Raw genomic sequence first — 24,250 nt, forward strand, 5'->3', positions numbered from 1 at the left:
GATTTTATTTTTTTATTTGTGAAAATAATTGAACATCGTATTATGTAATAAAATATCAAAATATCAAAGGCAAGAATCAAGCTTTGCTTTTGCTTGGAAGGCCCAAGAGAAGAGCAAAAAGATATGCTGTTAGATAAAGTAAGAGACATAGATACTTTATTTGACATGGGGCTGCAAATGAAAACATAGCTTTGGAAAGAAAGAAAACTTTTTGAAAAATTGGGAAACTTGAAGAAATTGAAATTTGTGACTTGTTGCAAAAAATCGAAGATTAAATGAAGAATTGATGGTGATAAACAGGAAGCCACGAACAAAGGGCTATTAATAGAATTATGGATGATGGTATTTGGGGTTCACGAATCCAATTCATGTAAGAAGAGAAGAGTTTTTCTTGATTTAAAAAAAAAAAAAAAATCTTGAAGCATTATTGGGCAGAATTCAAATGTGATATTTTCGATTTTGTTGATCTTTTTATGGGACTAGTTCCATTCCGAATGGTTGCAATTTTTTTTTTTCTTATAACGCTCATTCCTAAAGTGGATAATTTGATGTTCATAAAAGAGTTTAGACCAATTAGTTTAATTGGTATGCAATATTAAAATTATGGCTAAAATTTTGGCATACATATCGGCCAAGACGATAGACATTTTTTGTGAACGAGTTGTCAAATTCTAGATGATCCATTGATAGTTAATGATGTGATAAACTAGTATAAGAAAAATAAATTAAAGAAGAATTTGATGATTTTAAAGGTTGACTACGAGTTGGCTTACGGTTTATTAAAATAGAAATACTTATAACAAACAATGGAGTTTAAGGGTTTCGAGAAAATATGGATTCGTTGGATTACGAATTATTCACAATCGGGCATAACTTTTGTGTTGGTTATTGGAAGCAGGGGCGACCCTACATACATTCAAAGGGTGTCCTTGGACACCCCTTACTTTCAAATTTTATTTACATAGTATATAAGACTTTCTCTAAGGACACCCTTGAATATTTTGGAATGACACCCATGAAATTTTTAACCAAACCAAATCAATAACAATAATCCATATATAATTGTAATATATTATAAAAATTTATCACATGGAAACGGTGAGAAAAAATAGGAAACGGAAAGTGAGAAAAAATATAAATAACAACCAAACAACCGAATAATTTCACTATCTCACTAATTTTTCATATAAATCGAGTTTCCCGGATCGTACACCACCACTGCCCGCCGTCCTTGACCTCCACAATCAACCACTATCTTGCTCTCCGGTGCTCGCCGCCACATCCCGTCGCTGTCCTATTTACCTCTCTATAGTCTCATTCGTCTACTAACATATGCTTCAACACCCTTCTCCGCCTCTCCGGCCAGTGGTGCTTGTTCTACAGGATGGAGTAGTATTTCTTCTCTTGGAAATCTTGCAAGTGGATTTTGAGTGAGGAGTGAACAAGATTTGAAAAGCATTTTTCCTGTAAATTGGAAACTGTGAGAAAAAGCATGTTGTCCGACAATTGATAAAGGTACTATACTTTTACTGTAGGGTTTAATATTTCCTATTATTTTACTATGTCCCATATTTTTATTAGATAATTTAAAAGTTTTTGATGTAAAGAATATAAAGATTTAAACCGAAACTAAATTTAAGTTTAGACCAAATTATTTATAAATCTCAACTCAATGACATATTCGAAATAAGAAGTGATGTTAATTCATGTTAATAACTTATATCAAATTTTATAAATATGAGTATTAATACATAATTTAAAAACATAGAATATTTTAAATGTGATGTTAGGTCATTAGTTTTTTTATTTAATACAAATGTTTGTATATAGTTAATAATTGTTACCGATATTTGTTTTATCATTAACTTTGATATTTGGTAATAACCAAGGTATTACGGACAACCCGATCCAATAAAATATATATTTTTTTCAATTTTTTTGTCACTCTATTTGAATTGGACACCCTTTAGTTCAAGTCCTAGATTCGCCACTGATTGGAAGCCCCACATCCGCGTTTTAGTGGAAAAGAAGTCTTAACCAAGGTGATTGTCTCATTTTCTTTTCATTATGGTTATGGAAGGGTTGCATGTAATGGTAGCAAACACAATTTCTAATGGTATTTTTAGAGTTGGTATGGTTAGGAATGAGGGTACTAGATTGACTCATTTTTTATACTAATGATGCGATACGTATCGATGATTGGGATGAAGAGAATATTAATAACATCGTGTGTGTATGTGTGTTAAGATGGTTTTTTAGCATTGGGATCGAAGATTAATCTTCCTAAATTCCAACTTGTATGGAGTTGGTATAGATATCAACGTCGTTCTAAATATGCCGAACTTACCATGTGTGCATGTCTACTTTGCTTTCTAATATTTTTAAGAATAAAAGTCTTAAGTCTTCCTCAACGTTCATGATAGGGGAATGGCATGTAAAGAAGAAATTGCATAGTAAAAAGAAAGGCAAAAGGCAAAGGCGTTTCTCATAAGGATGTCACTCAATCTAAGAAGAAACATCTTGCGAAATATGCCAAATGTTTTCTATCTGGTAAGAAAGTCCATTGGAGGAGGAATTGAATATTCTACCGTGAATAGGTGAAGAAAGGAAAAGTTGGTGAAATATACACCTATATGGTACGATTTTACACTTTATAAAATTCTTGGTTATATGATAGTGACATCAATTGTTATGTGTAGGAACGGAGAACAAGTGAAGAAGTGATGATGAATTAGAAGCTCCTAGCTAAATTACTAAGTTTATCTTTTAACTAGGTAAATGTTCGCGCTGCGCAGAAACATCTATATACTTGAAGTCTTTACAAATATATGTTTTTTTAAAATATAACAATAATGTTGTTGTTAAATTTGATATAATAATTCGTATACTAAATTGATATAATATATTGATTATTTTGAACTATATGATAATATATACATCTATTATAACTGCATTATCTCAATCGTTTGGATGGCTTCTATCTGCGAGTTACACATGAATAAAATTAAATATAATATATGACTTAATGTTATTTATAGTTATTGTTATTGTTAATAAAGTTTTTAAAATTTATTTGCTTAATGTTTTAATTTCTATTATTATAATTATTTAAAACATCAAATATTGTTTTCTGATTTTAAAGATAACAATATAATCATTTATATATAGTTATTTTTAACTATTGTTATTGTAAGTTATTTTTAACTACTTATTTGAAAAGTTTTAATGATTATAAAAATATATTTAGGAAATATTTTAGTTAAATTGATATTACAATTTAGTTTTTGCATTTATCAATACAATTTATCGCTTTTAACTGTTTACAAAATATTCTTTGGTTTTTTTAAGTGGAACTGAAATTTATATTTAAGTTGACACTGTAATGTTATATTTAAATTAACAATTTAAGTATTTTGTTTAAACTGTTCAAAAGTTGTAGCTTTAAACTGATAATGGTTTACATACAATAACATGTTAAATCTAATAAATTAAATATAATATGTTAAAAGTTAAAGACATAACTTTATAAGTATAAGTAAAGATATTATTTTAAAACTGAAATTTATTTTATTTATGATTATACTTTAGGTTTGATATTTATTTAACTTTATTAACCAACTTATAATAATTATTAGAAAGACACTACAATTTATCACTTTTAACTATTTACAAAATATTTTTTGGGTTGTTTAAGGTAAACTAAAATTTATATCTAAGTTGACCCTATAATGTTATATTTAAATTAATAATTTAACTATTTTATACAAATTGTTCCAAAATTGTATCTTTAAAATGATAATCGTTTACATCCAACAATATATTAAAACTAATAAATTAAGTATAATATGTTAAAAGTTAAAAACATAACTTATTAAAGTATAAGTAAATATATTATTTTAATATTGGAATTTAGTTTATATATGATTACACTTTAGGTCTGATATTTATTTAACCTTATAATTAACCAACTTATATTTATTATTAGAAAGAAATTGAAAAGTCATGAGAGTTCCAAATGCATGTGGTGAAAGGAAAATGCATGGGAGTTTAAAATGCATGAGGTTTAAGGAAAAATGCTAGCTTTATAAGATACTAGGCGAATGCCCGCGCGTTGCGCAGAAGCATATATATAGCTGAAATCTTTACAAATATATGTTTTTCTCAATATAACAATAATATCGTTAAATTTGATATAATAATTCGTATACTAAGTTGATATAGTATATTGATTATTCTGTTCAAAAGTTGTAGCTTTAAAATGATAATGGTTTACATACAACAATATATTAGACCTAATAAATTAAGTATAATATGTTAAAAGTTAAAAACATAACTTTATAAGTAGAAGAAAATATATTCTTTTAATATTGAAATTTAGTTTATATATGATTACACTTTAGGTTTTATATTTATTTAACCTTATTAACCAACTTATAATCATTATTAGAAAGAAATTGAAAAGTCATGGGAGTTTCAAATGAATGTGGTGAAAGGAAAAATGAACGAGAGTTTCAAATTAATGTGGTGAAAGGAAAAATGCTAGCTTTATAAGTAAACTAGGCGAACGCCCGCGCGTTGCGCAGAAACAACTACATAGTTGAAGTCTTTACAAATATATGTTTTTTTTAAATATAACAATAATGATGTTGTTAAATTTGATATAATAACTTGTATATATACTAAATTGATATAATTTATTGATTATTTTGAATTATATAATAATATATACATCTATTATAACTTCATAATCTCAATCGTTTGAATGACTTCTACCCGCGAGTTACACATTAATAAAATTAAATATAATATATGATTTGATGTTATTTATAGTTGTTTTTATTGTTAATTAATTTTTTAAAATTTATTTGCTTAATGTTTTAATTTCTATCATTATAATTATTTAAAACATCAAACATTGTTTTTTTATTTTAAAGCTAAAAATATAATCATTTATATAGAGTTATTTTTAACTATTGTTATTGTAAGTTATTTTAAGCTACTTATTTGAAAACTTTTAAAGATTATAAAAATATATTTAGGAAATATTTTAGTTAAATTGAGATTACAATTTAGTTTTTATATTTATCACTACAATTTATCACTTTTAACTATTTACAAAATATTCTTTAGTTTTTTAAATGGAACTGAAATATATATATTTGAGTTGACATTGTAATGCGCAGTAACACCTATATAATTGAAGTCTTTACAAATATATGTTTTTTTAAATATAACACTAACGTTGTTGTTAAATTTGATATAATAATTCGTATATTAATTTGATATAATATATTGCTTATTTTTAATTATATGATAATATATACATCTATTATAACGTCATAACCTCAATCGTTTGAATGACTTCTACTCGCGAGTTACACATCAATAAAATTAAATATTATATATGATTTAATATTATTTATAGATTTTGTTATTGTTAACTAGTTTTTTAAAATTTATTTGTTTAATGTTTTAATTTCTATCATTATAATTATTTAAAAGATCAAACATTATTTTTTGATTTTAAAGGTAAAATATAATCATTTATATAGAGTTATTTTTAACTATTGTTATTGTAAGTTATTTTAAGCTACTTATTCGAAATTTTTTAACGATTATAAAAATATATTTAGGAAATATTTTAGTTAAATTGATATTATAATTTATTTTTTGCATTTATCACTATAATTTACCACTTTTAACTATTTACAAAACATTCTTTGGTTTTTTTAGTGGAACTAAAATTTATATTTAAGTTGACACTGTAATGTTATATTTAAATTAACAATTTAAGTATTATGTCCAAACTGTTCAGTAGTTGTAGTTTTAAATTGATAGTGGGTTACATATAATAACATATTAAATCAAATAAATTAAGTATAATATGTTAAAATTTAAAGACATTACTTTATAAATAGAAGTAAATATATTATTTTAAAATTGAAATTTAGTCTATTTATGATTACACTTTAGGTTTGGTATTTATTGAACCTTATTAACCAACTTATAATCATTATTAGAATGATACTACAATTTATCACTTTTAACTTTTTATAAAATAGTATTTGGGTTGTTTAAGTTAAATAAAATTTATATTTAAGTTGTGCCTGTAATGTTATATTTTAATTAATAATTTAATTATTTTATACAAATTGTTCAAAAATTATACCTTTAAAATGATAATGGTTTACATCCAATAATATATTAAAACTAATAAATTAAGTATAATATGTTAAAAGTTTAAAAAACATAATTTTATCAGTAGAAGTAAATATATTATTTTAATATTGAAATTTAGTTTACATATGATTACACTTTAGGTGTTATATTTATTTAACCTAATTACCAAATTATAATAATTATTATTATTATAAAGAAATTGAAAAGTCATGGGAGTTTCAAATGAATGTGGTGAAAGGAAAAAGAATGGGGGTTTCAAATGCATGAGATTCAAGAAAAAATGCTAGCTTTATAAGTATGTATGATAATGATAATGATAATGATATAGATATAGATAGATATAAATAGATTTTGAATTATTTACAATTTTACCAAAATTTGAAACATGCTTGGATATGGAAACAACCTTATATTTTGATGTACATTTTCACTACTGATTATATATCACTGAGTTTCCCTTTATTGAATGTCCCTATCTCGGTGTTGTCTCTTTTAACATAGATTTTTAAAGTTATGTGCATGTTGTCACTTTTACTATAATCTTTGTGAATTTAGGTGCATGATGTTGTTTCAAATACTTATACCCATGACATAATTCATATGGTACTTGAATCATACTCATTTATGACATTGTCTTCATTGTCATATGAATCTAAACGTGTAGCAAAATTCCAATGGGCAGGAATTTTGACATCATCTGAGAGTTGTTTGATTTATATGTTTCATGTTATAAAAGGATAATCATGCATCCTTTCGCTGATTGGAAGAAACACCAAAGTTCCATATATGTAGTCCTTATAGAACTATGTCCAGAGATCTACAAAGTTTCCTTAATATACATCTTTTGAGAAGTAATGTATTTAAATGATTCCAAACTAAATAAGATAATCAAGAACCATAGTGTTGTTGCATGGGAAGGTTCCTTAAGTTATCATGATTGCGAATATGGAATTGCAAATATTACACATAATGTATGTCTTATGCAAATTAGAATATGAAACTATAAAATGTTTTTTATGGGAAAATGCTTTTTACAAACCCACCAAGAACAAAATGTGTTTTTTTCTTGAATTCATGAGTAATTAGAGAGAGAGGGAGAGAGAGATAGCTATCTTATATAATTATTGGAGTAAACTGCGGACCACAAAATACAACACCTTATATAGTCACAAGTAGATAATATGTTAGGCAATTTGAAACACCCCTCTTTTGATTTTATGTTTTAAAACGATTCAATATACTTTTTAAAAAATAATAAGCATCTTTTGCAGAAATTTGGTTCCAATATCTCAACGATCTAACATAAAGTAGTTTTAGTTTATAAGAGGTATTAGAGGAGAGTTGTCAATCCAAATATCATTATACAAGATAAGTTACCACTACATAATAATGACCTTCAAAATATCCCACAGTCATGTAAGCCTCAAACTATACTAGCACCTTAATACATGTTAAGTATGATGGATTTTGAGCCTCATTAGATCAAATATAGGGAAATAGAAATGATAAACAGTTTTGATCTAAACTCTAAATCTAAAGAATCTAAACTCTCTAGTCTATGCAACTAAGTAGAACTCTAAAGAAAACATACCTTTGATTTCTTAGTTGGTTTATTCTTTTGTTGAGCCAGTGAATTGAACTAAAGAACCCAAAGGAGAGTTCCTCTTCTGTTATCGCACCCAAGATGCAAACAAGAACTAGATCCAAGCCATCCTCGAACTTCGAACTCAAACAAAATTGAAACCTCGATTTTGTTCTTCGGCCACAACGTGACAATTAGACGGTCATGACGTGAAGACGACTATTTGGGATTCTCTTAGGGTTTGAGTATTTTGAACTTTTGTAGCTTAGAGGTGTATATCTTATATATCTAAACCATAATTAAAGCCCTCTACTTTTTTTTTTGAAAGAGTAGATCTTTCTAATTATATATAAGTGATTTGAAACCCTAGAGATAAATACCAAATATAACTATAATTATCTAAGGTATTGAAATCATTCTGAAATATTCCACATTCCATTTATTTGTTGTTAATTAGTTAATTTATTAATTAATTAACAGAACAAGCTCCTCAAATAAATATCTTTACAGATCTGCTTCTTTTTGTTCTTACGTGTAACCCAAAAGGACATTGTTATTTATAATAATTTTATCGGACTTTGTTATGGTTATAGGCACTAATCTCTATCAGCTCCTACTTACACTTAGACATCAACAACAAATACGTCTAATGCTTACTAGGAACACCAATTAGTGACAGTTCAATGCAACTACTGTACTTATAGCAACTTTGCTATAAACAACCCTAAGACTAATAACTTCAAATTCCTTTGATCTTCATGATATCTTATTATGAACTAGACACATGAATCAACAGTCAATCTCATGGTTCAAGATTATGTTTCCCAATTTTGACTTGTGGTGACCTTTCAGACTGACTATTGAATCTATTCAACTTAGTCTCAACTTGGCCAAACATTTGTTGTCAACACCAAATCAACGAGGGGCCCAATGATATCCACTTCTCCTTTTTTTGACAGAAGGATCAAATAAACTTTGACTACATGCACTACAACAAAAATGACTTACGAACACACTTTTTAAGGCCTAAAAAATGTGACCGTATTCTATGGACACACTTATTTTTTTCTTCAAAAGTGTGACCGTATGTCGTGACACCACAGGTGTCTTATGGCCACATTGAAATTCATCATATAAGTGTGTCTATAATCTACCTTTTAGTCACATATATAAGCGTGTCTATAATCTACCTTTTAGATGATTTGGTATCAACCATGGTTACTTTATAATCTACCTTTTAGTCACATATATAAGTGTGTCTATAATCTACCTTTTAGACGATTTGGTTTCAACCATGGTTACTTTATATTTGACGTGACTATCGTTTACCCTTTGTCACATTTATTTATGTTAAATCGTGACGTATAATATCATTTAATCACATAAAAAACTTTTAAAGAAAATAATGTGACCATTGGTTGGGTATTGGTGATATATAATTGTGAAAAGAATCGTTGAATAATACTTATAGCAACACTTATTTTCTAAATGATGTGGCCATTTGGTACCATTTAGTGACATTAATTTATGGTAAAGTGTGACCTATGAAATCCTTTAGTCATAGGATCAAATAACATAACGGAAACAAATGTGACCATTGTTTGCTTTTCGTCATACATATTTGTTAAAACCATCGCTGAATGATACGTATAGCCACATCTTTTTCTAACTCATGTGGCTATTAGTTACCCTTTAGTGACATTTATTTACGTTATACTATGACATATGATATCATTTAGCCACATAAAGAAAACTTATAAACATATGAATGTGACCATTGGTTGCTTTTGGTCACACTTTATTGTTAAAACCATCGTCGAATAGTATGTATAACAATACATTTTTCTAACTCATGTGACTATCATGTAAAAAAGTTTTTTAAAATAAAAGTGTTCATGGACACCTTGAAATATACTTAGATTTAACTAACATAATCATACATGACATATTATTATTCATAAAAACAATTTTTATACTGTTATAAATAGTTTTTATATTATTATAGATACTGATATAAATTTATCTCAATCTTACATATACCATAAATGACATATAATTGGTCATAAAATCAAAATTTTTATACTGTTATAAAGTATTTTTATATTGCTATAATATTTCTTTTTGACTTATATTAAACTGCTGAAATATAAAGTTTTTTAGAGGTTGAAATCTACAAAAAATTTAATAAACTATATATTATATTAATATTATCCGATTTCAAAACTAAGCAAATCATTGTAATATTTTCTAGAGGTCCTCCATGGTGACATCATGTCATCACCTAGTTTTAGGGTGTGTTTGGCAAAAATAGCTGTTAGTTGGAAGCGGGTAGCAGGTAGCAGGTAGCGTGTAGCGGGAAGCTGTAACTTTTATTTGATATATGAGTGTTTAGCAAAAGTAGCTGGAAGCTTGTGAAATATATAAAATTACATAAAAGAACAATTGATTAAAAAATAAATAAATATGTAAATATATTTAAGGGTAATTATGGAAATTGATTTCAAAAGCTCAGTAGCGTTTTGTTTTAACTAAAAACTAAACACCCGTATTACCAAACGAAATTTTTTGCTTAAACTAGAGCGTTTTGTCAAAAGATAAAAGCTAGAAGCTCCCAAATGCTTTCAAAAGCTCTGTGCCAAACACACCTTAATATAAGGATTTTAAGTCGGTCCTTCCATAAGGTTATACAACATGGTGCCCTCAAAGCGGTTTGGTGAGAGCTCGGTGTTTGGGTGTTGTTTGGCTACACCGCACCCCAAGTAGGACTGTTACAAGACCATGAAAAGTTCCAGTAGACGTGACCGTTCTTGTTCTCTTCCTTTATCTCTCCTGTTTTATTTCTTGGGGTGCTAGGCATAATCAGCGGCGGATGCAGCCACTTTAAGTGGGGTGCGTCACCCCACTTAAAAGTGTGTACCACCATATATTATAGGGCAAAAAATAGTTTTTTTAAACATATTTGGTTAACACTTTAACATTTTTGGAACCTAGTTTGCTTAAAAATCTAAAATAACCTTTGAAAGTTAATGTATAATTACTGTTATTTTTTTATTAATTAATTTTTATATAAAATGGTTTTCTCTACATCATAGTTTTGGATCCGTCACTCGGCATAATATGCTAAGGTGTTGTTTGTTTTTTTTTTTGTAAAAAACCTATTCAGACCTCTTATCGCTGTGTGACGCAGCACAGACACAACACTTTTAATCTTGCAGTTGTTTGTTTTTTAGAAGTCTTCGGAGTCAAAAACCTATGCACGTGTTCTGTTTGGTGCAACACTTGTATTGTCTCTTCCAGCCTCTTCTAGCCTTTTTTTTTTCTTGCTGAAATCCTGATTATATGTTGCTGAAATCTTATTTTTTACCTTTTTTTTTTGTTTATTCTTGTTGATTTTTTTTTCGATTTTTTATATTAAATAATGATAATTTCTTGTTGAAATATCATTATTTTTTTGCTAAAATATCATTATTTTTAACTGAAATATCATAAATTCTTGTTGAAATGTCATATATTATTAATTTTTCGGTATTAAAAAACTATATCGGTTTATAAAGTCAGTTTATTTTAATTTTTTAATATCTGCAGCAACATCCAAATGTTAAAAAAACAAACAAGCTTTTTATTACAGTATGCATCCGTTTAGTCCACCTCTTCTACTGCAAAAGGTTGCAGAGATGGTCCGTAGACTTCATAAATTTTTGCTCCAAAAAAAACAATCAGCATCTAAATGTATAAAATGTATAGATGATAGCACCTAAGTGTATAGATGATGTGAAGTAGTAAGCTGTAAGGATAGTAAGCTAGATACCCTAAGTAAATTTAACGTTACCCTATGGTACATTTTATAACACCCAAGTATAACACCCAAGCCCAGCCTTATAGCCCAATAACCTATTAATCAACTTAAAATCATAACTCACAACTCAAAACACATAAAAAAAAAAAAAGTCAGAATTTTTACTTTTGATTTATGTGTTACGAGTTATCAGTTCTAAAGTTGTGTAGTATCAACCTTCATATAAACAATGCAACAAAATTCTAACTATGCCCTAATATCTAGCATCATAATAATGATTTCTTGTAAGAAAGTATACTTCACTCAAACTCATAAACAATATACATAAATCTTTCCAAATTAGGAAAGTCAACCATTCAACACAAGACCAAAATTCCCGATTTCATAAAGGCGAATCATTATGCCCATTAACCTGCCTTCTATTCCTCTTCAACATTTCCTTAATCTCAGCCTCTTTCTTGTCATAAAAGTCGATCAAATCCTTAAAACTCGTGGACCGGAATGTCCGTCTCTCACTCCGCCTTGCTGATTCCGGTTCCGGAAGCTCGTGTGGCTCTTCTTCATCGGGATTGAATCTCCGGTATTGACATAACACCCGACAAAAGTAAATACTAAGTGAAATGAAACATGCGACCCCACAAATCAGGAATAGACCCCAAAAACTGCTTAATGAAAGACTGCTGACATCGATTTCTGTAACTTTTGATGAACATGAACTTGATGCGAGCCATTTGTCATGGATTCTTTGTAATTCCCCGTTTTCTGATAGTTGGAGAATTGCGGTTGATAAGTCGAGTGCTAATGGAGAATCCCTTTGGAATGCCTAAAAGCATTAGTGGAGTCAGAAAATCTATAATTAAAGTTTGGTTCAAATTTTAATTTTGGGTTGGGAAGGAAGCGAAAATGTTATTTTTCTTTATTTTTTATATTATTGTGAGTAAATCACATTTTTGGTCCCGGTGCATAGGTGAGTTTTGAAAATTTTGTCATTATTTGAGGTTCTAGTAATGTTTTTGATTCATGATTCAAGTAAAATGACTATGTTTTGTCCCTTAGAAATTTTGGTACAAAAAGTATAGTTTTTTTTTTTTACTTGTAACAGGAACCAAAAACATTACATCAACCTCAAATAAGGAGCCAAATTGCAAGAGAATTCTTTTGGATCAAAATTGAAAAATTAAGTTAAACTTAGGGACCAAGAATTCCACAAGTTGAGTGAAATTTTAATTTAGGTTTGCAGGAAGGTGGAAAAAAATGTTCTTTATATTTATTGTTAAGAGTAAATTACATTATTGGTCTCAAAAAGTTTCACTTGCAATTTTGATCATTATTTGAGGTTTTTGTAACGTTTTTGGTCATTGTTACAAGTAATATGACTATATTCATATGACAAATTTAAAAAAATCACCTATTCTCAAGAGACAAAAAATGGTCATTTCTTTTAACACCGACCAAAAACGTTACAAAAACCTCAAACAAGGACCAAAAATGAAAAAGAAAACTTATGGGGACCAAAATTGCGAAAATCAACTTTACTCACGGACCAAATATGGAATTTACTCTCATTTTAATATCTTTGGTCGGTGGACGATTGCACCTACTAAATCAAGAAGCGATGCGCAATGTCGAAAAATAGAAATCAAGTTTGACTTTTGAGGTCGGAAGAATAGTTTTCCCACTGTGTGAAATTCATGGGAATTTGTTTCAAAAACCAATCAAACTCTACAAATGAATGCTATAAATAGAAAGATGGCAGTGTGTAAATAGAAGCACTATTCTCACTATTCCCATGAGGTGTAGTTTGACTTTTGAGGTCAAACGTACCGGTTTTCAACTACGAAATTGGCATTAAATTATTAAAAAAATATTAGATAAATTTGATGAGTAATCAAATTTCACAACCAATAGTACAAATATAGATATTTTGCTGTTAAATTTGTAACAAGTCAAACTACAATTTGACTTTTGGGGTCAAACTCTTCAGTTTTAAACAACACCGATTCTTTAAAATTTTCGTAAATCTTCGATAAATAATCAAACTTCAAGAGAATGGTCCAAATATTTCAGATTTCTATGTTTAATTAGTGACAAAATCAATAACAAAATTGCTTTTGAAAAGTTAAAAGTTTGACCCAAGAAGTCAAATACAAAACGTAAAAGTTGAAAGAAACTTACAAATCCCCATCCGCTTTTGGTGAACTCCTGTCCAACAATCCTGAACTCACACTTCGTATAACTCATAAAAAGCTCAATATAAGGAAGCTCATCAACAATGGCAGCCACACCACCAAGTTTTGGTCCAAGTCTAAGGGCATTTAGGTAATCTTCACTATCTTTCAACGATCTAATCCTCGATTCTGCAACATTGAGTTCTTGAATCAAATAATTATACGCAAAAGAGCCATCTTGAACTCCAATCGGTTCGTTACTTGCAAGCATGCCATCTAAACCCTCGATTCCAGAAGTCAACTGTTGAACGGTCAAGATCGAAGTCAAACTAGCTGTGTAACTTGAATTGATGATCAACACCACGAAAAGCCATAACAGTAGAACTAATCGCCCCAACGTGCTAACCGTGTTCTCCCCTGCACGTTACAAAGAATTTCACTTCGTAAAATTTTACAGTTGTTGCGGACAAAAGGGTAAAATGGTTATTTACAGGTTTTCTAAAAAGAAACAATAATTGATAAAAAAAAAAAGTTAAATATGTGTGTTTTTTGACTTAATAGATGATAAACGGCTTAATAGAAAAAGGTGGGGAGATAATCCTTTCTCCATCGTGTCATAACTTTTCACAAATTTGTTTCATTTATTTTGAGTAAATTACAAAAATGGTCCCTGTTTTTTCCAAAATTTACCTTGTTTAATCAAAAATTTAAACTTTTTTCAGTTTTGGTTCTTATTTCAAGGTTTCATATCGACTTTCTAATTTTGGTCATTATTTTCAAGGTTCAGAGACCAAAATCGATATGAAACCTTGAATTAAGGACCAAAACTAGAAAATGTTTCAATTTTCGACTAAACTAGAAAATGTTTCATATTAACCTTGTATGGTTAGTTTTTTTTTATTTAACGAAGAAATTAATAGAAAAAATCAGGGAAATGAGGTTTTCTCAAAAAAAAAAAAAGTCCCTAACTTTTCACAAACTTGTCATTGTTTACTTAAGTAAATTACAAGAAAGGTCCTTGTGCTTTATGATTTTATCGAGTTTAGATCAAAATTGAAACATTTTCGTCCCAAGAACTTTCTGAATTTGGTCCTTATTTGAAGGTTCCAAGGAACAAAATAGACATGAAACCTCTAAATAAGTACCCAAACTGAGAAACGTTTCAATTTTGGACTAAACACGGTAAAAATCAGAAAACACAAGGACCTTTTTGTATGTTTCCCCAAGTATGTCCTCATTTTCCCAAATACTTTTTAAACATCATTTATCCAGACAATACAATACTTACTGTGTGAAAAGAACATGGTTGAGAAACTAAACCAAAAGATCGTAATGATTTGCTGGCTTGGGGGCCCACGAAACTCGTGATTTAAACGATGTTCTAGAATCCAAACAACAAACCCAACAAGTAGAAAGAAGCCACCTGTCACAAGCCACATTTCAATGGTGAATGGCTGAAGAAAAGCCAATGGACTTGTTTTTGACTTTTTGACCGGAACAACAATAACAAGCCCAGATTCCATGTAAGGCTGAGTAAAGTCAACTATTCTTGTTCGGTTTGTGATAATTGTAACATCTCCAACTGCTGCATCATATATCTGTATAAAAATCGCAAGTCAAATTTGCAGACTTTGACTTTTGAGGTCAAAATTAAGAGCTCAAAAACTTAAAAATTGATATGGTTCCAAATCCAAGTTGAAAACAGGAATCAAAAGTATGTTGCTATTTCAAGAAAGAACTTACATTTTCAGCAACAGCAGCCACAAGATTGCTATAACTCGGGTTCCTTACACCATCTCCATATAGAATATACTTCCTTGGCACAGGGTAAGGTAGTAAATTCACAGCAGCATCAAAAACATCAATACTATACCCTCTCACACCTTCCGGAGACCTAACATCTTTTGTAACAACCTCTTTATAACTATGTCTATAAGGTACCACAATCCTTAAAGGCTTCCCATTGTTTGGGAACACCCATCCACGTGGCTTCACACTTGTTTCACCAGGCCAAATCACACTATAAAGCCTTTGAGCACTCGTAGAACTATTCGCCGGCTTTTTATATAAAGTCTCCGGAGAGTTGACCGATAAACCTGAGTAGTTTGACCAGTAACCGATCGTGCGGATCCCGGTCCCACCCATGTTTAAAACATCGTATGCCGGGTGGACTAGGTTCTTGTCCGGGTCGAACCGGATTTCGCCGGTTAGACCCGTGTAGTTTGTTGAGAGAAGTGTTTCTAGAAGCTTTTGACCTTGGTCAAACGTTTGAAGAGCCGATAACTGAAGGTGGGACCCGTTGTTGTTTTTAAGTTTTGGGTCGGAAGAAAATGTGATTTCTTGGTTTGATTTCAAGAATGTATCGATCGCGTGTGCGAGGAAAAATACGGAATCATACGCGTAAAGCGCGTATGAATTGAAACTATTTGTTTCCTTTTCTTTGATGTTTTTCCATTTTGTGATGAAAGTTTTTTTGTAATTTGAATTTGGAGTGTGCTGACGCAGGGACAGGACACCCTGGACCAGTCCCATAGCGTCAGGATTTGGCGGTTCTTGCGAATCAAGAACCGCCAGAAGCCAGTCGGTAGTGATCCAAACGTAATCACTTGTCATCATATTGAGCTTTTTCGCAATGGAAAAAATCTGGAGACCCGAATCCGGGTTTACATGAACAACATAAACACGAGACTCCATTAAATTAATTTCTGTTAATAGCTCGCTTATGTCTGTTTCCGATGCGCCTGGTGTAAACGCTGCTTTGTAAGAAATCTTGGCTCGGTTCTTGGCGAGGGAATCGCCTAACGATGAAATCCCATTTCTGCCATAATCATCGTCGACAAAAATGGCGATTACTTCTTTGTATTCGAAGTATTCTACGAGGTCGGCTATGGCGGACATCTGGTAGTAATCGCTTTGTGTCATACGAAGGAAGTAAGGGTATTGGAGAGCTGCGAGGGTCGGGTCGGTTGCTCCGAATGAAATGAGAGGTACTTGAAGCTCGTTGACGACATGTGAGATGACGTGTGCGATAGTTGATGATTGTGGTCCAATTGCAGCCACCACTTCTTTTTCCATTAGCTCCAAAGCTATATATCGAAATAGCGATTGGATTTTATGTGTTAATGGTATAAAAGAATAAAAAGGTATCGAATTTACCCTAGAAAACGAAGAACAGAGCATTAATTAATTACCTTCAATGGTGCCGATAAACCCACTGCAATTTGTGTCGTGTAAGATGAGATTCAAATGGGTTTCTCCAAGAATGGATGGATTGGAGTTTATATCATCAACTGCAGCTATGATAGCAGGCTTCACAGACCTTCCGATAACTGAATTTACTGTTAATAAAGCTCCGATATTCACAACTTTAGGCCTTCTTGATGATGACGATGATGATGTATTTACAGTTATACCCTTGTCTGCCATGGCCACCACCATAACCCACAAACCAAAAATCAAGAAAAGCATATTTGTTTTCATGATAGGCTTATCAAGCTCCATTTTTGAAGATACCCTTTTGAAATTTGAGTCAACTGGAGTTGGTCAGCTCACATCTGGACCTGAAGGAACAGCTTCTGCAAGACATGAATGGCAAAATCTTGAAGTTTGGAAGAAAAATCAAGATTTTCAAGAACAATCGAACCTAAGCCAAAGGAATTAGGAGATAAAATATTACTTTTTTGGGACAAGAAACTTAATCCAGCAAAGGGTGGGTGCTAGATATGGATACCCACAATGGAAACCAGAGAATTTATAATTAAAAAAAGAGGAAGATATTATATAAGTTATATGACTTGAAAAGGATACAGCCATATGATGCAGATTCTTTCCGATGAAGAAGTCAAATATCAAAATGAGGGTTTTAAAAACCATGAAAAATTAATATCAAATACTCAAACAAGTGAGATTAAATGAATTTGAAATTTTTTTAATAAAAAGATTATTAAATTATGAAGAAAGTGATGCTGGCGACATGGAGATCTACCTGGAGGTCTTGAGCAAATAATAGGAGAAAGGGAGTGGAGTGAGACAGAGGACGGGGGAGAGAGAAATGTTTTTTTGACGATGAAACCCGCCTTCATGGTTCCCACCAACTCCTAAAGTTATAGTTTATACCCTATTTTGATTTGATATTTTAGATGAAATTATTTATGAGAATTATCCTTTTTCTAGTTCTAAATTCTAAATAATAATATTATTAAATTATTTTTGAAATCTTTATAAGTTATTAGAACATAATGGTTTTTTTTTCAAGTTAAAAAGCTTTTGAAAATAAAAATAAAAATTGTAAGAATTTTTCAAATAACTTGTTAATTAAAAAAATTATTTAAATTTCTTTTAATTAACATGATAGGTTTTATAATCTTCCCACAAACTAAAAATATACAAGTATACAAACACAACATAAATAATCAAATTTAACAACTTTGTAATTATGAAGATACATGTAGCCTTTTCAGTTCAAGTTGTTTAATTAAAACAATAAAATAAAAAAAAAATTCTCTTTGTGGGGCTCGGCAGATTTAATTTAATTTTCGCAAATCACTATTTATGATAGTTTCATGATCATTACTTAATAAAGTTCGATAATGGTTTGTAAAACATTTTTCTTTCTCGCGAGTATTAATGTTTTGATCGTTTCAGATGTAACATTCAACCATGCATACATTAGTCATAGTTTTGATTCGCTAAAGACCCGTGATGTTACATGTTTTCATATATGTATGGGTTATGGAGGTTATATCCTTGACTAATTATCTAATTCTGCAATATGATTTTTGGGGCCCTTTAAATTGTTGGTCACTCTTTATAATCTCGATTCGATTGCGTTTTCTACAACACATGAGTTTCTCATCTCCAACATATCACTTTCATTATTATTATATGTATTTAAGATTAATGATAACAAAGAAAAAGACAAACATGCAACTTATAATGATATCTAAACAAAAGGGAATAGAAAGAAAAACTATAATGTTGCAAAGAATGCACATTAAGAAGCATTAAGGTTTAATTCATTGAAAAAAAAGGCAAAGAACACGATAAAAAATAGGAGCAACTATGTTGTTCTAATAAACTCTCCTCCAGTGTGATCACATTTAAAATATATATAAGTTTACCATATGTTAAGAACAAAATAGGTTAGATCGTATTGTTGGTTCGTTATTAAATAATTAATAGTCATCTAGCTAATATAATATTTGTATTCCTTAATAGATGTATTATTGGTCATAATTTAGTAATTACCAACCATCTCATGTTAACTTATAAATGATTGCTTTAATATATAATAGATTACTAGAGATTGAATTATTAAATTACATTTCTTTGAATTATTAAATATTTAAATTACATTTCACAAATAACCAAATAGATAGTCTAATAATAATATAACTGCAAAGATGCACTACGTCGATTCATAAAATTATGAAAAGTGAAAACACAAGCATCTCCACCTCTTACTAATTACTATATAGATTTAAAAAAAATGATAAACCATCAACATAGTCAGGATATTCAAAATTTTATCCTAAACACTCATAATGTATGAAATACTTATTGACATTGTTGTGATGATATTGTTATAAGTAATACCATCAGAGAGTGTGTGTTGCATGTTATTGAACACTTTAAATCCCTATCTTATTCTTTTCCCTTTAGAGATCCTTTTAATCTATGTTTTTTTTCTCAAGATCACTAGATAAAAGAAAGTACAAAATATATGAATATCATTGTCTTCATGATTGGCTATGTCTGGTGATATGTTTGTTGATAATCCAAGATACGAGATGATGAGCTTCGTCATCACCACTGCTAAGCTATTGTTTCCTCATTCTCCACTTCCTTTACCTCTTATAATGTCTTTCAGGAGGGTTGTGGTATTCTCTAGAATATTTTGCAAATTCTTCTATTAATTCCTTGATTGTAGCAGGATTCTTTTTCGTCATGGGTCCTTGAGAATCAAGGAGTTGCCTTGTGGTCACATTTACCCCATCATAGAATATAGATACTTCTTGTTGCACATTAAGATCGTGTTGAGGGAAATTTCTCAAAAATTTCATGTATCTCTCCCAAGCTTCGTATAAAGATTTGTCATCGTTTTGTTGGAAGTTTGATATATTCTTCTTCTTCTTGAGTTTGACTATCTTTGAGGGATGGTTGAATTGTTCTATGAAAGCCTTATGAAGATTGGTCCACGTTCTAATCGTTCCTTGTGCCAATGACTTTAACCAAATTTTGGCATCTCCTGTAAATGTCACCAGTAGCATCCTTAGTAGTATCACATATCTTGAAACATTTGGAACATTGAAAGTGTTTGCAATGTCCAACACTTCGTCAATATGTTTAAAAGCATCTTCATAGTCTTTCCTGGAAAATGGAATATTCTTGAGCATCGAAAGGATATGTCCCTTGAGCTCAAAATTCGTTACAGCTAGAATTTCTTGTGAAACGAGACCGGGACCGTTGTTGTTACGCATCCGCTACTTGTATTCCTCCATCGCCATATTTGTTATGTCTGCCATCTCTTCTACTTCGCTTTTGACTTCATATTCTAAATTGCTTTCTGTTCATGGCTCGTATCCGGTGCCCTTCTTTTCGGGAGTTTTCTCAAAGCTTTCGAACTTGTCCACATGAAAACTACTACTTGATTTGTCGACCTTTCTATCTTTCTTCTTGCGGAATGCGGATTCTAGATCTTCAGGTGGTGGAACGATAGGAAACTGAGACCCCTGGTCATATATTACTAAAAAAAACCAAAACAAAACCATAAAAACAAACTATAGAGTAAATAAACAAAACAAACTGGAAAATTCAGTTTCATGTAGTGACAGAGGAGCTGTCACGTTGTGAACACTATAAAACAGAAAAACTAATTTAAACAAAAATTTAACTTTTTGCGGTTATTACCCCACAAAAAGGATCAATTAATTAATAGTAATTAAATTAAAAACCGAAATAAGTCGTTCCCCGACAAGGACACCAAAAACTTGATGTGCACAGATATATATATACCGGTTTTAATTTTTAAATTATTAACCTAACAAAACTTATCTGCTAATGCAGTTACAGGTCGTGGACCTAGTTAGTTAATAGTAAAGAAAAGTAAGTCGGGTGTCGATATCATGGAATGTTATTTACCTAATAAAATAACTACTAAAAATTAATCTAATAGCAAAAACAATTTTTTTTAGGGGGGGGGGAATCCGATTTTGCAAGTTCAGATTAACGTAATTACTTTAACTAACACATATAACTAACTAAAAATGATTGTAATAACGAGAATAAAGACACTTTCATTTAACTTTGAATCCCCCTTTTTACTTTGGTTAGTTTCAAGACATTGATTAATTCAGTTGGTTACCAATGTAAAAGTTATTAGATGTATTGGTCCGATCTCCTAACGTTTTCACTAATTCATGAACTACTATACAATGGTTATACACAAGTGGACACAGAATTGTTTATTTAAGATGTCTTGGTCCGATCTCCTAACATTTTCACCAATTCATGAACTATTATACAATGATCATACATAAGTGGACACTAAATTGATTATTTAAGATTATTGGGATATGTAAGATATATATGAGATTAATTATCAATAATCAAGACAAATAACCAAACACAATTATCAAATTATGTTCTCTAACACAGTTAAAGTTGTTGTCTTTATTACATACTCTAGGATTTGGTCCATCACTAACTCTAGCAATTTAATGTTCATAAACAACTAGGTAAACAAATGCATGCAATTAAAGTGATCATTCAACTACACTAAACTTGAATTCTAAGCAGAAAGATTAAAACTCTTAACATGCTAGGTATTGATAAATCAAACACAAGATAAACCAACTTCATAAATCCATGAAAAGTAGAAACTAACACTTAGTATTGGGGTTCATCATTTCTATATGAAAACCTAATGATTTAGCTCATAATTGCATAAAAGAAACACATAAACACATAAGAAAGCAAACTAGACATGATCAAATCTAAGCAAACCGAATGTATGATGTGAACGCTTGCTACAATCTTCTAAACTCTTGATCCTCAATCTTCTAAACTCTTGATCCTCAATCTTCTCCTCCTTCCAAAGGTTAATTTTTGTAGGATTTCTGTCTAGAAGTCGTATAAAACTTCACATTCTGAAAGATCTAGTATGCTCAAGAATCATATTAAAATGATATTGTTCATTAACATATGATACTAAAGGGTCGCACTAACAACAACTTGATATAATTGATTGTTTATTAGAAATTGATTTTAATAAATATTCAATAAACTCTTATTATTAAATTGGAAATTATTTATTTCTAGGAAATAATAATTTTCATTAGCAAGTAACATTCTATATAATTTATATGGTATGAATGAATAAGTCACGCATAACATTTTGGACTAGATAAATTCTTTTGTCTTTTACCAAAAGGTTAAAGTTTATATTTTAATTATAAACTTGGTTTATAAAATATAAAAGGCTTTTGTCTTCTTTTGCCTTCATATTTTAGAAATATGGCTAGACAAAAGAGTATGAGCTTTTCATTTGTTTAATGAAAAAAACACTCATCTAAAAGGACAAACATGAACAAAAGGATTAAAATAAGGAGTGATGGTCTTTTGACTAATTTATTCAAAAGAAAGGCATGGCTTGAAGCATAGGGGACACATAGACTTTAGGGCATGGGTTCTTAAAGTGTTAAGGACTTATGGACCAAATATTTTCTATATAAAGTGAGGATTTCATTCTCTTGTCTTAACCCATGCAAAAGTTCAAAATTTTTTCTCTTCATCCCACTCTCTCTAGTTTTGTTAAGAACACATGATGTTTACTTGCTTCATGATGCTCTCTTTATGTTCTTATTTTGATAAGAACATAAAGCTTAAGAGTCTTAAGAATTTTATACAAAAGAACTAGCATTCTACATCAAGTTGAGCCATTGTTGGTGTCTCTTAAGTTCATCATTGTAACATTCATAAAATTCATGAAAATTTAAAACTTTTCCAAGCATCCAAAAACCATTATTTATTACAAAATGTTTCAAAATAGTTTCTTATCAGAGTATCCCAAAAATCAAAATCATAAAATGCGAGGAGGTGCACGATCAAGTCTTCTCCTTCCCGCGATCATCCGAAGTACCTGAAACAAAATCCAAAACTATAAGCCCGAAGTTTAGTGAGTTCCCCCAAAATACCAATGTCGTACAACCAAAACAATATCATAACAAACAACATGCATATAGAGTCTGCAATATGACTGGATCGCCCTCACCAGGCCTTCAGTCTATCTGGCCCACTCTCGGGGCCTTCGGTCTATCTGGACCGTTCTCCGGGCCTTCGGCCTGACTCGTACGCCCCATCGGGCCTTCAGTCTATCCGGTACGCCCTGGGTATGTTGGTTTACAACACAAACCAGGACCGCCTCAACCCACCCCAAGCATACAATCATTACATAGATAACAAATGCTAGCTAGCATGTACAAACAGTCATACGGATCTAATAGATCACTAATCATAACATCAACTATATACCAGGATACCGACCTAACAGGTCACTAGACATAGCATCATCCTATATACCAGGATACAAATCTAACAGATCACTAAGCATATCATCATGCGATAACTAAGATAACAATCCAAAAAGGGTCGACATTGGTGCCTTCGACCCTATTAGTATAGTGAGGAAAACTCACCTCACAAGTAGTGTTGAATCAAGAAGATCAAATCCCAACTCTCAGCTCCAAAATCAACTACTTGTAACCACCATATGATTAATTCCATTAGAATCCTAAATTACCAAAATACCCTTAGAAGTCAAACTTGGTCAACCAGTGGTCAAAGTCAAAGTCAACGGTCAAGGTCAACAGTCCACGTTGACCCAACTCGTCGAGTTCCTTCAGAACTCAGAAACCGAAAACTTGAGTCAACTCGCCGAGTTACCTGAGTAACTCGTCGAGTTCTTCAGTGTCCAGAAGACCGGGAAAACTCTAATCAACTCACCGAGTCATTTCATCCACTCACCGAATTCACTCAGAATCCAGAAGTCGGGTAAACCCTATCCAACTCGTCGAGTTCCTTTAGCCCTTTTCTCATTCAGACGCTTTTAAGCGAAACCAAGGCTCCAAACTGTAGATCTAGCCTCCTATGGTGTAGTTACCAAGTAAAGTTGGCAACTTTACATGCATGCAAGGCCTCAAGAGGCTAAAACACCCAAAACTAGTCTTAGGAAGAGGTTTAGGGCACGGAGAAAGGCCAAGACTAGATAAAGTCGATAACTTTATGACTATGGGGCCTAGACGTGTCCAGATCTGAAGTTACAACTTCAAATCATTCTCAACTTCCAAAAATGGATCCAAAGTGGGCTAAAAAGGCCCTAAACTCTTGAATGGAGAGATCTAATAAGAAAATGATCAAGGTAACGACTTTTTACCTTCAAAAGGTTGCTTCAACTGAGTAGATGTCAGATCTATAAGCTCCTTCTCGTTGCAAGCTCCTAAACCTTCAAGTTTCTCCAAGAAATGC

General features: G+C 30.8%; 1 protein-coding gene and 1 pseudogene across 3 annotated transcripts; one reads left to right on the forward strand and one right to left on the reverse strand.

Annotated features, from left to right (window-relative positions):
• Positions 1-11,701: 11,701 nt before the first annotated feature.
• Positions 11,702-17,817, reverse strand: LOC145063613 (glutamate receptor 3.5-like). Of its 3 annotated transcripts, none has more exons than XM_079011210.1 (6): positions 17,712-17,817; positions 16,918-17,301; positions 15,470-16,812; positions 15,015-15,324; positions 13,734-14,143; positions 11,702-12,381 (listed from the first exon to the last, which is right to left on the reverse strand). In XM_079011210.1, exons 2-6 carry the CDS (start codon positions 17,225-17,227, stop codon positions 11,941-11,943), a joined length of 2,814 nt encoding a protein of 937 aa, XP_078867336.1. In that variant the 5' UTR covers positions 17,228-17,301; positions 17,712-17,817; the 3' UTR covers positions 11,702-11,940. The 3 variants fall into 3 exon arrangements, with proteins under 3 accessions (XP_078867336.1, XP_078867337.1, XP_078867338.1); XM_079011211.1 differs by having other exon boundaries at positions 16,918-17,369; positions 17,712-17,796; XM_079011212.1 differs by lacking the exon at positions 17,712-17,817 and adding an exon at positions 17,403-17,618.
• A 1,936-nt stretch (positions 17,818-19,753) lies between these two features.
• On the forward strand, positions 19,754-19,866 carry LOC145065234 (small nucleolar RNA R71; annotated as a pseudogene).
• The last annotated feature ends 4,384 nt before the right edge of the window (positions 19,867-24,250 follow it).

Source organism: Lactuca serriola, chromosome 7 (assembly GCF_051521515.1).
Source record: "Lactuca serriola cultivar US96UC23 chromosome 7, Lser_US96UC23_V15, whole genome shotgun sequence".
NCBI lineage: Eukaryota > Viridiplantae > Streptophyta > Magnoliopsida > Asterales > Asteraceae > Lactuca > Lactuca serriola.